At 42.8% G+C, this 16795-nt stretch overlaps 1 protein-coding gene across 2 annotated transcripts in view; it reads left to right on the top strand.

The window, feature by feature from the left end:
* The first annotated feature begins 3814 nt into the window (after positions 1-3814).
* LOC148898390 (BTB/POZ domain-containing protein 10-like) overlaps positions 3815-16795 on the top strand; it is a 44131-nt gene continuing 31150 nt past the window's right edge. For both annotated transcript variants that reach the window (XM_088997572.1, XM_088997571.1), the window contains exons 1-2: positions 3815-4112; positions 10015-10259. In XM_088997572.1, the coding sequence (XP_088853698.1) occupies positions 3985-4112; positions 10015-10259 (373 nt within the window). In that variant the 5' untranslated portion in view covers positions 3815-3984. The remainder of the gene's footprint in view (positions 4113-10014; positions 10260-16795) is intronic.

The raw sequence follows: 16795 nt of genomic DNA, 5'->3' as shown, positions 1-16795 counted from the left end.
AATAAATCTCCTGAAACCGAATTAGAAAAATCTTACCGCATATAATTAGTGAAACACAGTCAGGATTCTTGAGTAAAAGACACATTGCCAATAAGTTCGTCTTGTATTGGATATTCTTGATTATCTTATTAACCACAATAGTTTTATTTTATTTCTCGATTTTTACAAAGCTTTTGACACTTTGGAACACCATTTTATTTTTCAATCACTTAATAAGTTTGGTTTTGGAAACTACTTTACTCAGGCTGTTAAGACACTGTACACCAACTGCAACTCCTCAATACTGCTTAAATATGGTACGTCCCCTCGCTTCAACGTCTCCCGTGGCATCCGTCAAGGTTGTCCCATTTCTCCCTATTTATTCTTACTTTCAGCACACCACATCTTATCACTGTTGGTCACTGAAAGTGAGGTCCAAGGTATTGAAGTAGCGGGCAGGCAGGTTGTGATTAGCCAGGCGGCAGATGACACCACACTCTTCCTGAAAATTTCTGAGCAAATTCCAAAGGCCGTAGTTCTGGTTAAACCGTTTTCCAAAGTGTCAGGTCTCTCGCTAAATATAAATAAATGTGCGTTGTTAGCTGTGAAGTCATATAATGATTCTATGCTATACAACATACCTGTAAAAAAATCAAGTGACGTACCTAGGTATTGTCATTGCCAAAAAAGACGAAGAGCGTTGTCATCTGAACCTCGATTCAATAATTGATAAAACCAAGAAGCGCTTTAATCACTGGTTACAAAGGGATCTATCACTAAACGTAAGAATACTGCTAGCAAAAAGTGAGGGAATCTCTCGGTTTGTATATCCTACAATGGCTTTAAATGTGGATCCAAGTACATGTAAGACAATGGACAAAATAATGTATAACTTTGTATGGAAAAATAAAACTCATTATATAAGAAACTGTCATATCCAGGACGTTAAAGGAGGGAGGCCTACATTTTTTGGACTTTACTTCTCTAAACTATACGTTTAAGATTAACTGGCTGCGTAATTATCTGTTTAGCCCTGATGCAATCTGGAATTTCATTCCAAAATCCATGTTTTCCCGACTTGGTGGTCTGTCTTTCTTGCTGAAATGTAATTATAGGGTTGAAAAATTGCCTGTTTACCTATCTGTGTATTTAACTGTGAGACGAATAAAGGCATATCCAATCCAATCCAATCCAATCCAATCAATATTCCATAAACAAGTTTTATTAGCCTGGTGCCTAATGTATAAGCATTCTTTCTCACCACATTCATGTATGATCTGTAATAACTCAACAGTGATTTGTTTTTGTTCGAGATGGATTGACTTGGGTATCATTTATGTAAAACAACTTTTTAAAACAAACAATCATTTAATGAACTTTGCTGAGTTTCTCAATACGCATCAAATCCCTGTGACCCCTAAGGACTTTGCCATCGTTATGGATGCCATCCCAAGTGGTATCATAAGCCTGTTCAAGGGTCACTACGCTACTCCTGACAGACCACCGGCAATTCCAGTGGCAGAAACCGCCCTGGGGAAACTCTGTTTCTCATCAATTGCTCGAAATCGGAACCGTGAAATTAAACATTTGTTTCAAAAATCTTTTGTGACGGTTTCCTACATTGTTAATCACTGCAGAACGTATGTCCCAAATATCACATGGGAAAAGGCTTGGACCCTCCCATATAATTTTTTCATCACAAAGAGAAACAAACACACAAAGAGAAATCACCTACAAACTTTTGCACCGTTGCTATCCTGTTAAACATAAGATAAGGTCCTTACAGGATATATCTTGTACATTTTGTGAAGCTGAGCCTGAAACTGCAACTCACCTCTTCTGGGCTTGTCCCGAAACTACTCGCTTCTGGAAACACTTTGTCAAATATGTTCAATGTAAAATCACGTCTCCTTTCATATTTCATTACAAAGACATGCTGTTTGGATATTACAAGAAGACCAACGATAAATATATTATTTATTTATTAGTTTTTCTTGTCAAACATCATATTCATAAATCCAAATTTTGTGGGAGGGAACCCCTATTTGTAATATTTCAAAAAGAAATGAAACTATATCAGAAAACAATTCAACCATCTGCCAATCCAAACACTATCAAAACACATGATTTGTTGATGAAATATGGCATAGTATGATGTGCTTGCCGAATCATCTGGTGTTCCCCCCCTCTCTTTTTTTGTCAATTTCACTATGTTGTGCAGACTCAATGAAATGTTAAAACCCCTGGCACTCCCCCCGCTCTTTCTCTCTCTCTTCTTTTATTTTTTACTTCTCTCTTCTTTTTCCTTTGTGTATAATGATTATCTGTCAGGAACTCTTATTTCCTGTGTGATCAGGTATTGTCTCTTACGCGATTATGTCACCTAATGTATGTTGCCAACTGTTTACAAAATGTTAAGTATGCAGAAAGATTTGTTGAGACACACCTCTGATTTACTTCTAGAAGCTTGACGAGCTATTCAAAACCAGTGGTTTTGTTTGCTTTTGTTGTGTTTTGTTTGCAGTGTTGTTTGTTTGTTTCTATTACTTTGTTTGTTTGCATGCCATTTGAAATAAAAACATAAAAAAAACTCGAAAACAAGACTTCCTGAATATTCAGCGCGAGTCTTAAAACGTAAAGTATAGCTATATGCGGTGGAATCTTTGTAAAATGCACTCAGTAGAAGTCATTTGAAGTGATTTTACAAATTATGGACATAACTTGTCCGGAGGTGTCTGTTGTCCTATACCAGGGGTCGGGAACCTATGGCTCGCGAGCCATATATGGCTCTTTTGATGATTGCAAATGGCTCGCCGATAAAACTAAATACATATTCTCTTTTTTATTTTGCCGTTCATTTCCTGTTGGGGCTGCAGTTGGCCGAAAGCGCCATTTTGATTGGATGATACTGGCCGCCATGTCGAAACAGGTAAACGCCCCTTTAAATGAGCCCAACGAGTACACAAGATTGAATGCACCGGAGGATTCACCTTTGAGGAGAGAAAAGGTTCGGATTCTAATTTGCAATGAAACAATACCATCAATGAAACAGGCGAATGTCAGTGACATTTTAACAAGCCCCATGTTAACGTTAGCATAAATATACTTCTGCGAGAAGATATTTCAGATAGCAAGTGTGGAAGCTTATGAGTCGTGTGCAGGCAAGCTAGCAGTAACTTCACCTCTGGACCGGCAAGTTGAATTTCATTCCGATCGTTTGCCTGGATTTTTACCAATCACGAGGAACGGAAAACCATTCATGTTAACGGTGAGTACTATCACAAAGTTATTTTAAATAATACATTCTGACATTTTGTTGAAAAGTGGCCGCGCGTGGGTGTGTGTGTGTAAGCGCACGCATGCACGCGTTTGTATGTGCGCGCACGCCCGTGTGTGTGTGCGCGTGCAGCGTGTGCGCGCGCGCTCGCGTGCGTGCGGCTCTCACTGAAAAACATTTCTAAATATTTTACTTTTATGGCTCTCTTAGTCAAAAAGGTTCCCGACCCCTGTCCTATACAATACAAAATACGAAAACACACATCTGGAAGGAGCACGACAGGGGAATAGCAAGGAAAGGAAGATGAAAGGCCATTTGAAATTGTTTAATAAGAATTCGTCGACAAAATATAATTCACATCAATCTGTGATTCAGATATTCTAGGCCAGCATCGAAGGCCTTGCTGGCCCTGACGGTCCACCACCAATTGGGAACCGACTCGGTTCCCAATTTTACTTATCGGTGGCGCGGTACTCCGATCCGTTTTGGTGGGCCTCTTCACGCTTGGTAAAGTAGCGTTTCCCAGTGGCACCTGAAGGCAGCATCGTCATGATTCAGTCCTGCAAGCGGCCATGAACAGTTGAAGCTCTCTTGCGAGGCTCTGAATAACTCACCCGATACCCATTCTCTTAATATCGACTCGTTCGAATGTGTAGGACGAGGAGCTTCGTTTTGCGCGAGCGTTTCAAAGCGAGTTTGCGAAACGATGCCGATGAAGTTGGAAAGTGATGAGCGAGTATGCTGAAACTGACGGCAAGCCTGCTTCATTCGGAGGAGCGCAGGGCTTTTGTGCCGCTGTCATCCCGTGTCTCATCCCTTGCTGCTTTGTCTACTCTTGGCCTACCGATCGGCACCGGTAGGTCTGCTTGCTTTTAGCCTTGTCGTGACTTCACCAGTAGTTTGCTTCATTTTCAGCTTTTGTCAGTTTTTTATTGTATCAGTTTTCCCCAGATGGACTAGAAACGCATTGCTGCGTTATATGACTCTTATGCTTTTACAGATGGTTATCAATGCTGATTTAATACAGTCAGAATAAATGTATCTGGTGAGTGATGTTCTTTGGAAGTCCATGCCTTCCTCCAGTCTTTTTTTTTTTTTTGCTGTGTGCGAGCGCTTTTGCATCTAGGTCTGTGTCAACAGCCACAACATAATTATTAAGTAAAATTATGACTGAGTCTTGCATCGATTGCTTTTAATAGATAGTCATGGCCGTATGAAACAATATCATAGTTAAATCGTCTTTGTTTGTATTGGAACATTTACCCTTTACAGCCACGTGGCTCGGGGCCATTGACCAGTCAACAAGATTAAGTTGAATTTGATTAAAACAAAAAGTTGCTGACTGCTTTCAAAAATTAACCTTTTTTTTTCGCAGCAACTGGACTAATCGTGAAACCTTTCTTGCGCCATGTGCATGTTTTATGAGAAGACGAGAGAAGCAGCTTCCTCTGCATTAAATACAGTATTTACAAATATTTCTTTGTTCTCCTCACCTATTTAGCTGCTTTTGTTGTTATCATCAAATCTCAGACAGCAACTATAATCTCTGAGTTTCCACTTCAATCTGCGTGAGTGCAATTTCTGTTTGAACACTGTAGGTTTTCTCGTCTGTAAAATGTTACCTGCTGAACCATAATCTGATGTTGTGACCGCACTCTTCAAGGACGTTGCAGCTTTGCTTCAAATATCTTTTCAATCTGTATTTATACAAACAGACACAAATCATGCTTCATAATGTGGTATTTCCCTTTTCCCTACTGAAATAATGTCTATTTGATTTCCCAAATATAATAAGTGTACCAATGACATTATACTGTATAACCCAGGGGTCGGCAACCTTTACGGCTCAAAGAGCCATTTGGACCCATTTCCCACAGAGAAGAAAACACTGGGAGCCACAAAATCCATTTGACATTTAAAATGAAGACAACACCGCATCTTTTCATCATCATTTTTTACATTTATATATGCATAAACAAACTATAGTGTGCATTTATTAATCAATGAACTGTTACAGAGAAGCGAAATTACATTTCCTCACACAACAAAAACATTTTAAACTCTGAAAAAAGACGTTGGGTTGAAGATTACTTTCAAATATAATACTCAATGTCTATTTGAAAAAAAAGAATATTTGCAAAATGGAAAATACAATATTTATCACCTGGTTAATGTGATTTCTGCTCCTGCACCTCAGCGCACAGCCTCTGTACATCAGGGCTGTATGACGTTATCTTCATCTTCACACAGGACTGTAAGCTGTCGTCTGTCAGGCGTGAGTGATGTCTGTTTTTAAAGCGAACAAATCTGCCCACGTATCATTAAACGTTCTGTTTTCTTCAGACACTTTTCTTTTCTTAGATTTATCCATAGTTGGCCGACCTGGGGGTCGAAAAATTCAAGAGATCGTGCACAATTTGGCAGTTGTGACCGGATATACGTCCACTGTCGATGGTTGTGACGTATATATTATGAGCGACAAAAAAATGTCTCATCTCATCTCATCTCATCTCATCTCATCTCATCTCATCTCATCTCATCTCAAAAAAAAAATGTAATACGTTTTATTTTGTATTATTTATAATCACCATAATCTTCAAATTTAGAATTACATTTTAAAAACGAACGAACTAAAATAATATACATTGAATTAAATATTCATTATTTATTTTCTAAAGCCGCAGGGAGCCGCAGCAGGGGGGTGAAAGAGCCACATGCGGCTCCGGAGCCGTGGGTTGCCAACGCCTGGTATAACCCAAGCATTACTAGTCAGATACTAATTCAAACTCTATTTGTGTACCCTCACCCCCTTTCAATTTTGCTGCTGTAGATTGCAAATATCTCCATTATGGGACTATTAAAGGATTTCTTATTCTTAACTTGATTATGTGTATGTCTACACTTTATGTAAATACAATATTTATCACCTGGTTAATGTGATTTCTGCTCCTGCACCTCAGCGCACAGCCTCTGCACATCAGGGCTGTATGACGTTTTCTAAAGCCGCAGGGAGCCGCAGCAGGGTGAAAGAGCCACATAAAATCAATGGCCCCCTTTATTAATACAAAAGCATGTAATAAGAATTGAATGATTGAAATTGTGTGATAAATCTTTATATACAGTCAGACCTCGGTTTTCGAATTTGTAGTTTTTTTATGCCTCGGTTTACGACCGAAAATCGGTTCTCGACCAAACTGGGCACATTTCAATCCACCACTCGACTACACTGTGCTTACTTAAACAGTATGTCACTTCCTTGTGTTATTGTTGAATGTTTGGCTGAGATCTTCGCAAATTGTGAGCAGCCGTATTTGTATTGTTCAATCAAGATAAAAATACAAAGTAGATGTGCCTGGTTGGGATCTCTGCAAATCGGACATTATTCTCGTGTATGTTCCATTGTGAGTTGACGTGTTTGTATTGTTCAATAACGATTAAAAATAAAGCAGACATGTCTGGTTGAGATCTACGCAAATCGGACTTTTATCTTTGTGTGTTATGTAACATTGCGAGCCTGACGTATTTGTATTGTTCAAGAAAGATGAAAAAAGACGTGTGTGGTGAGACGCACTGTGAGCACACAAGTTTTTAATTGTTGAATAAAGATTAAAAAAAAAAGCAGATGTGTTTGTGTCACGATCTGGTTGGCGACCAACGGATACCGCTGTCGGCCCTGCCTGCACCTGCACAGGTCTGGTCGTGTTCATCAGTGGCAGTTAAAAGGACTCCCGGCACGGCCATTCGGTGTCGGGTCATTGTGCATTGTGTATGTGTGCTTGTGCAGTGCATTGTGTATGCATTGTATGCTGTGCATGGTTTTCTGCACCCTGTCAAGTTTGTTACATCTTGGCAGACGTTCACTGTTGGTTTTCTTTGATACTTTGTATTTTTCTGTTCAGATGATTTTGATGTTTTAGATTTGGTTCCTGCTGACTTTATTTTAATACAATTTGTTAAACACAACCTGGTGCTCCCTCCTGCCTGCTTTTTTTGGGGATTCACAACCGGCATCACCACCTTGAAAACCGTGACAGTTTGGAGAGAACCGCGAATATCAGACGTCAGTGTACCCTCTCAGTCGGACAGCAGTGGTACATCGATGAAAATGTTTCTTCAGCCGTCATCTGTACTTCATTGAAGGTGTCGGACGTGATAGAAAATAGTTATAGAAAATAGAAAGGGGAGTAAAAGAAGCTATTTTCATAAAACAGCAAAACCCTTCACTAAATCGGCATGGTCGGGTGAGGTTCAATTTGGATCGTTCCAACAACCGACTTCTTTGGCAACATAGGCTTAGTTATGCTGATGAGGTGATGCCAGAGCAAATGGGGCAATCAGGCCAGTTGTAGACCTCATACTGAGGCAGGACAATAGAAGTAATCAGTTAGGACAATAGAAGTAATCAGTGGAGCCGCAGGGATTAGTCTTCAGCCCCCCCCCCCCCCCAACCTGAGAGCAGGGACCAATCATAGCAGAGTCCGGCACCGCCACGTCCGGACAGTAGGGATATATATATATATATATATATATATATATATATATATATATATATATATATATATATATATATATATATATATATATATATATATATATATACAGTAAAGTCTCGTTATATCGATATTCTCGGGAGTCGGAAAAAATATTGATATAACTGGACTATCGTTATATCCAATCCTGCGCGCATGTAATTTTCTCCTTGCGTTCATAGAAATAGTATCGTAATAAGCGGTACTATCGATATAACCGATATCGATATAACGAGACTTTACTGTATATATATGGTCGAAACTAGCAGCAAAAGACTTTAGTTCGCTGACGAAACATCTTGGATAAGAAGCGAAACGTCCGACACCTTCAAAGAAGTACAGATGACGACTGAGGAAACCTTTTCATCCACGAATATCAGACTGTTGTTTTTGCATCGTGCCAAATGTAGCAAGTCCGAGTGATAAAAGTGGAAAATAGTGTGCAAAAATACCTAATGAAGAAATATTTGATCGGGAAATATGAGCCAGGTGTGCATGTGTCTGTTGGTTAAGGAGTTTGGGATGTTGAAATCAACCATCAGCAGCATCCTATCGGGTCACCCAAAAAGATGCGTACCCATGAAAATTCCAATTGTGGCTTTGATTGAAAAGTTATTTCAAATTATAACCACACAATATTCAGTTTATGGAAGACCCTTCACCAGAGTTTCAGCTATTTCTGTTAATTTTTAGTCAATTTATGGCTTTCCCTAGATGTGTTCCAAGCAAACCTGTCCTCGTCTGACATTTGTCAATCACTTTTACACACTCCTCTTTCGGGAGCGTGACCCAAGAAGATGCGTCCTACTGAGTCCCTCACTGCAGCAATGTTTTCTCCCAAAAGAAGAGAACAGAACATAAAACTCGGGTTTTGATTATACAAAATATGCTTGATATTTGGTTAAGGTAATGAGAAAAATGCTGATGACATGGGGCTTGCCAATAATTCTTTTCATTGTGATCAAAGTTCAGAGAAATTTCACCACAACCCCCAAAAAAATAAATAAATAAAAACACGACAATGCAATTCCACAGATGCATCACTACGCCAAGTAGTAGACCAGAGGTGCCCAGCCATTTTTAAGGATTTACTTAGCGATTAACCAACCTTCTACGGTTGACCCATGACCATACATGCGCGCATAACAGCCGCTTCGTGGAATGAAACAGAAAAATAAGATGTGTGTTTCTGGGTTTGTGAAAAACAAATCACTGCCCACCTGAGAGACCTGATGCATGTTAATTATGCTTTTTCTAGCAATCCTGATTCCCAATCTTTCCATGCTCTCTGTGAATTGTACATGAAACAAACTCAAATTATTCTAACAATATTTTTGTTAGAAAAAGCATATTATTTTGCATCATTCAAATGTGTATGTGTTAACATTTAAATATGTAAACTAAAGTGCAATCAAATTCATAAATGAATAGCTTCTGTTTTGAAATGAGAGAGGGGAGATGAGAGAGAGAGAGCTGTTTGGGAGAGATTTTATAAAGACGGACAGGAAGTGATGTTTAAGATGTGTTTGTATAGTGAATTGCCTTCACAAGCTCAATACTGGCCAGAGTCGTAAATTGATTTCTGGCCCACATACTTCACGCCACAGCCCGCCCAAATCTGCTTTGCCAGAGTCAACCCAACCCACTGTCTCCTTTGCCGTTTCTGGGCCATGTTCAGCCCACATGCATTAGGCCAGTGCCGACACCTGGCCAGCTGTGGCAGCTTCATGGAGATGCCTTTGCTCACTGGGAAGCCTTTGCTGACTGGGAAGTTCTTCAAAGCGGCTGTGAGGACCACGGAAAAGCTTTGCTCTGATCTGAGCATTTTTAAGTGATCTTTTTGAGAGCTTCATCTCCGTACATTCCACTGACACCATATTTCTAATTGCATTTAAAATTCAAACAAGAAACCATGCCAGTCCGATGCGAAGCTGAGCAGCTATGGTGTTGGTGGGTGGGGGTTGAGAACCATAACAAAAGATTTGGCTCACCGTTAATTTTCATGCCATGCCCATTGTCTTGGAAAGGAAACGATGCAATACACGTCCTCACCAAACCACTATACCAACTGCACCTAAGTGTTAAATGTGATTAGAGGTGACACCATGAAACCTGTATAAGCAGGAGATCCACATGGGTGGCCAGACAAAGTTCAGGTAAACCATCATGGTCCACACATAACACTTTCAAAAGTGACCTTCTGTTTTTATTTCCACGTCTTGCTTTCAGGCAGTGTGGTGTGTCAGTGTTGGACTGCGAGCAGCAGCATCAGCAGAAGTGGGCTGGGACAATGAGTCTATATGGGGCTGCTGACCCCAGTGACCTCAGCGATGGGGAAAGGGTAGGAGGAGAATACTACTGGGAGCCGCACCAATGGCGCTCCGGTGACCGTTCTCATGATTCATCACACGAGAGAGGAGAGAGCCAGCTGACGCCCTGTATCCGGAATGTAACGTCACCCACTCAGCAGCATGGTGAGGAGAGCAGAAAGAACTCTCTTTTAAAATCAGCGTTTCTATCAATTAGTGCAGTTCAACACACCACGATACACGGGATTAAGACAAAACACATCTTGCTTTCACATTACAGGTATCCCAGACGTCCGATATTTCGCGGAATTACGCGATTTTTGTCCGCCAAAGTGATATTTTCTATTTTCGTTCTTTATTTTTTTATTTTTTTTCTAAATTCTTTTATTTCCGTATACAACCGCTAAAACATTTGTTTTAAAGGATAATCAGTATGCGTAGTGCTTGAGTCTGCTTGCATGCTTTCATGTGTTTTGGTCGATGTCGGTAGCTTCCGTTGACAATCAGTATCCCTCGGGAGTAACATACCACGAGACTGTGCACGATGAAACGAGAAAACAAATATGGCTGCTCCCTTACCGCGCTTTTCGCCAGTAAACATGCGCTAAACATCGTCACACTTTTGGTACTTATATGTTTAATGTGTTAATAGTATAGACGGTGTAGGTTGTCTATCTATCTATCTATCTATCTATCTATCTATCTATCTATCTATCTATCTATCTATCTATCTATCTATCTATCTATCTATCTATCTATCTATCTATCTATCTATCACACACACACACACACACACACACACACACACACACACACACACACACACACACACACACACACACACACACACATATATTCGAGAAATTTTTGCTTCGTAGTTCGAACGACAATCGGATTTCGAACGCCGGTATGACGCGTGAGTGCGTACGCAAGGATGGGATGCTGAGCGGTGTACGGGTGTATCGCTCTCTTCGTGACCAACTGTTGTCGCTTGCGGATGTGCTGCGTTTTGCTCTCGCGTTTAATATAGCGTACGAAGAGTTTTAGCCCCTAATCATGCCTCCAAAGAAAGTAAGTGCTGCTACAAGAGAGAAAAAAGAGAAGTAGTGCGTACAACTATTGCATTTAAGAAAGAAATAATAGCAAAATATGAAGGAGGTGTGCGAGTGTCTGATCTGGCTAGGTAAGCGGTGCTCACACTTTTTTCAGCAAGGGAGCTACTTTTGAAATGACCAAGTCAAAATGATCTACATTGTATTTATTGAGAAATATAGTGATTATTGCAATTTATGTTGATGTATATCCGCATATGTTGCACAACACAACATAATTATGTCAATTGTTTCTAACTGGCAGACGAGACAACCGCTCTTGAAAATGTCATCGTGGAAAATAAGTCATCCTCTCATTCCGTATGAAAGTGATACGTTTTTTTCTTCTTACTTGGTCCAGCTCTTCCACTTTTTTATACTCTATCTTACGTTTAAGGGGGAAAAACCGAGCGAAAAATTAGGATGTAACTAACGACATCCTTGCAACAAAGGGGCGTTGTTTGAGCTTGCAGTGAGTCTCTCAATGAGATGTCATTTGATTGGTTCTCCGGTGTATCAATCAAATAAAGCGATGGCTGATTGGCTGACGTCGAGTTTTTTTCAAAAGATCTCCACTTGATTTTTTTAAGCGTCAATTCCAGACAATGTCACATCACCTTGTCTTGCGATCTACCAATAGTACCATGGAGATTGATTGGTCGATCACGATCGACGTATTGAGCACCCCTGGTAGGGAATACAGCATGGCGAAATCTACGATCAGTACGATATTAAAGAATAAGGAGGCTGTGAAATCTAGTGATGTGTTTATGGGATTGAGAGCAAGTGTCATTGGATAGATATTTTAAGAGAAAAGAACATCCTCTAGCCGAGTCATCCGTAGCAAAGAGATTTGAACGTGTGAGCACCCCTCAGACAGAAGAGCTCCCCGAAGTTTTTATGGAAGGGGACTCTCCTTCCAAACAATAAATTTCCTTCCTCCGTCCACCTGCGCCTTCTGCTGACCACCATAAAGGTAAAAAAATCATATTCATAATTCTTTTCTTTACGAACGTACAATTAGCCTGGGTTACATTTATGTTTATGTTATTTGTGTCTTTGCCATTTTGCATAACATTTTCTGAGATATACATTGCTTTTTATGTGTTGGTCAGCATTTTAATGTGCAATTTCATGCATAAAATAATGTATAAAATACTGTACTGAAAAGGTAAACATTCAGGGTGTTGGAACTGATGCTCTGATTAAAACGATTTACATTATTTGTAATAGTAACAAATCGCTTTTCGAAAAAACAAACAAATCACTTTTCGAACAGGGTTCTAGAACGGATTATGGTCGAGAACCGAGGTACCACTGTATATATATATATATATATATAAAATCCTTTTCTCACCCCTCATGGGCGTTGTCTGTCCCCCATTTTTGCTCGGGTCCTCTACCAGAGGCCAGGAAGCTTGAGGGTTCTGCGCAGTATCCGTGCTGTTCCCAGCACTGCGCTTTTCTGGACCAAGATATCCGATGTTGTTCCCGGGATCTGTTGCAACCACTCGTCGAGTTTGGGGGTCACTGCCCCGAATGCTCCGACCATCACAGGCACGACTGTCACCTTTACCTTCTAGGCTCTCTCCAGCTCCTCTCTGAGCCCTTGGTATTTCTCAATTTTCTCATGTTCCTTCTTTATGATGTTTCCATCACTTGGGACTCCACGACAACGGCTTTCCTTTGCCCTTTATCTATGACCATGATATCTGGTTGGTTGGCCATTACCATCTTGTCAGTCTGTATCTGGAAGTCCCACAGGATCTTTGCTCGGTCATTTTCTACTACCTTTGGAGGTGTTTCCCATTTTGACCTTGGGGTTTCCAGTCCATACTCCGCACAAATGTTTCGGTAGACTATGCCAGCCACCTGGCTGGTCCATGTAGGCTTTCCCTGACAGCATCTTTGTGGGTTATGCGGCTGGATAGCTCAGTTGATAAAGCATCGGTTTGGTATACGGGAGACGGGTTCGAATCCCACTTGGGGCAGAGAAAATGAGCACAAAACATCATCCAGTGTAGGTCCTTGGGACCCTTCATGCTAATCCCTACCTTATACAATGATGAGAGACAATAAATCGAATGACATGCCAGCTCAGACGTCGCCCGGCCAAACAAGGTCTGCGTCAGGTGCTGGGGAACCAGAGCACCTTGATGAAAAATGGGCTACTTACTGGAACAAAGCGGAGATGGACGAGATGCGATATATATATATATATCATAGATTTAGTTTTGGGGTAAAGTTTACGTGCACGTGTTCCGTGTGACTGCTCGCTCGGGAGAGCACATGACTTCACATTGTAAAGATGTCGTGGAAGAGAGATGTCCTACACAATAGTAATCGTGGAACGATGACATCTCTGGATGGAAGGATAAATAATTTGTGGAATTGGGCTTGGTTAGAAAAACATGTCGATGGATGCCCGCTTTCAGATTTCATATTCAAACAAACTTTGCGATGGAAAAGTGATCAACTATGCTGGCAAAGGTTTGCTGTCACTCAAACAGCATTGTGAGGGAAGCAAACAATGTAATGTCATGAGAGGCTTGCTCTCAGCGGGGCAGGATAAGGAGTGCAATGGGCGACAGGTTTGAATGCAAACAAAAAGATTTTAATAAAGGGTTTCAGGGGGAATTCACAAGCAAAAAAAGCAAGAATAGCGCCCCATCCAATTCTCAAAGTATGACAAAGTCTCTTTTGAGGTGAAACTGAAGATGGGGTTCTCCACCATGTATCTCGAGGCCTTACCCCTCTTGACGTCCTTCCTTGGTAGCCTAGCCACCTTTAGCAAGGGTCCAAATCCAGTGTTCTGTCCTATGCTCCCAACTGGCGACGAGTTCCATGCAGCAATCAGTTTCTCGGTGTTTCTCCACAGAGCACAACAATGGAGCTTGTCTCCCCGGCCGCAGAATCAGAGGCTCTCTGGCCTTAAAAGCCATGCATGCCAATCAAGTAACGATCAGCCACAGATGTGGGTGGATTGCTGCCTTCCACCAGATGAGGCCAAAAACTCTCTCTGGGTGAAGCCATCTTAGTGGAATGTATTTCCCCTCCAGGACCCAGCCACTTGTGACATCACAACACGCAGAGAAAAAAAATCGAGAAAGCAGAATTACAAACTACCTGGTGAGTCATTCGAATTCATAAGTTATTATTCTAATTCTAAAAAGGACCTAATGATAAAACATATTAACTACTGTTGACCTGTAGTACACCATGATTTTAATTATGATTTATAATACTGTAACGTCCGGTGATTGTTGTGCATGTTTGGGGGCTGGGCTTGTCAGGGGAGCGTGTCAACACGGAGAGAAGGAAGGACCCGACAACGGGTGGTTCGTGAGAGTGCCTGAGTAGAATGACTGCACGTGAGTTGTGGCGTAACAACAGCTCCTGTTTGTATGAGATAACAGCCACGTTATGTTATTAAAAGATCGACCTGCTATACCAGCGACTGTGCACATCATTTGTCACGCTGAGGGGGCATTACATTGGTGTCAGAAGCTCCGGATTTCCCATCGCACGTCCAAATGCTGGAAAAAAAAATGTTCGGCAACTTTGCTACGTGGAAGGTAAAGGAGGAAGCCGTTCAGCACAGCGACCTGGCTGCTTTAAAGGTAAAGGAAGAAGCAGTGCCATGCGTGATTGATATGCCAGTGTCAGCTGCCACCGAGCGCGGTTATCTTTACACTGATTATGCCGGTAATCCATGTGGAACCGAGCGCGAGCCCGCCATGACGGCGCCACGACGGGACGTAGCGGCCACGAGGGGTGACGTGAACATTAATGGCGGCGCCCTGGGGGTGGCTTGGCCCCCCATGAAAGCCCCCAAGTTCTCCGGGAAAGGAATTTGGGTGGCTTATCGGGCCCAGTTCGAGTTGGTGGCAGGTACTTTCACTAACCGACGAGGCTAATTCCTGTCTGCTGCTGCTGAGCCCCGGAGAGAGATTCGATTACAGCGCGCTGGTGGGCACTTTACAGAGGCGTTTAGGGGAATTTAACTTGAAAGACTCATTGCGCTGCGAGTTAAAACAAGCGTGATCGACATCCGGGGGAGCCGCTGCGTTGTCTTGCCCATGAGATCGAGAGCCTCGGCCGGCGGGCATATACTGGGATGCCAAAGGACATCCAAGATGAACTTATTTGTGACGAGTTCATCCAAGCACTCAGACCGGATGAACTGCGCCTGCACATCCAGCTTTCCCACCCAGCGGTGCTCGGAGAAGTACTCGCTCTTGCTACGGAGAGGGAGATCGCAGCCAGAGGAGTACTACCGACGGCAGCTTGCCACGTTTCGGCGTCCTCGTTGTCAGGAGGTGAGGAGTGCCGGCCAGCGTGGGTGGATGAGCTGGTGTGTGTAATAAATACCCACTCAGCACAACGGGAGGAAGGAAGTGGTCGACGTGCTCGCCCTGCTGTCTGCTGGGAGTGTGGCCAGCCAGGTCATCTGCTGCGACGCTGCCCAAAGATGTTGAACCATCAGGAAAACGGGAAAGGGTCTGCGTAGCCCAGTCAACGCGGACCCCTCCAGTAATTAGCCGGAAATTGCAATCTGCATGCGGAGAGAAAGCGATTATGGTGGGGTGGACAGACGTGCGGGAACCCAGTCATGTTCGCATGCAAAATGGGGCTATTTCCTGTACAGCCTTGGTGGACACTGGGTCCTCGGCCACAATTGTGAAGCCCGATGTTGTTCCAGCGGGAACCGTCTTAAAATCGACCCTCACAAAACTGAGGACAGTGTAACGGCCAAGATGCAAGGTTAAGGGACATTTGTTTTCACTCTGGGGGGTTTGTCAACAACCCACTCAGCTTGGGTAGCTGACGTGAGTGACCCCATTATCTTGGGACGGGACTTTTTAAAAGCCACAAAATGCGTGGTGGACTTTGGGGCTGGAGTGCTCACCCTGCCGAGCGGTCAGCATGTGGAGCTGATCACGGCGTCACGGCAGAGTGCACCAGAGGTGGCCATAAACACGGCAGAACCGTCAGCAGAGAGCACGGATGTACTGATGACTCAAACCAGCCTGACCAAGACAGCAGCAGTGCTGACTCCTCAGCTTTCGACGGTAGATCGGGTAGAGTTCGCTCGCCCTGCAATGGACTGCCCACCGGGGGAGCCAACTACATCCAACCCAGCCATATCAGTGAAGTTGATCAGCAGAGAGGCGGACCGGGGCTATCCGGTCCATTTGGGACAAGAACTGTGATGGCTTGGGTGTCGAGCAGCAGGAGCAGTTATGGCAGGTACTGTGGGAATTCAATGACATTTTTGCTGTCAGTGGGGGGGGGGGTCTCACTCACTTGGTCGAGCACCACATTGACACGGGTGACGCGAGACCAGTGAAAGTTCGTCCTCGATGCCTGCCTCTGGCCCAGCAGGAGGCCGCAGATCAAGAGATCCGAGCCATGCTCAAGGCAGGGATCATCGAGCTCCCCGACAGTCCGTGAGCATCTGGCGTGGTCATGGTCCCCAAGAAAAAGAGCACCAAATCGCGGTTTTGTGCGGAGTACAGACCACTCAATAAGGTCACAAGAAAGGACTGCTACCCACTACCATGCGTAGACAAGACCTTGTATCTGGTCTTGCATTCTGCGTGGTTCTCA

Source organism: Hippocampus bargibanti, linkage group LG05 (genome assembly GCF_051943395.1).
Source record: "Hippocampus bargibanti isolate YZ-2025 linkage group LG05, ASM5194339v1, whole genome shotgun sequence".
In the NCBI taxonomy this organism is placed as follows: Eukaryota; Metazoa; Chordata; class Actinopteri; order Syngnathiformes; family Syngnathidae; genus Hippocampus; species Hippocampus bargibanti.
Note: the sequence above shows the minus strand (reverse complement) of the source record. Positions and strands in the feature narration are given on the sequence as shown.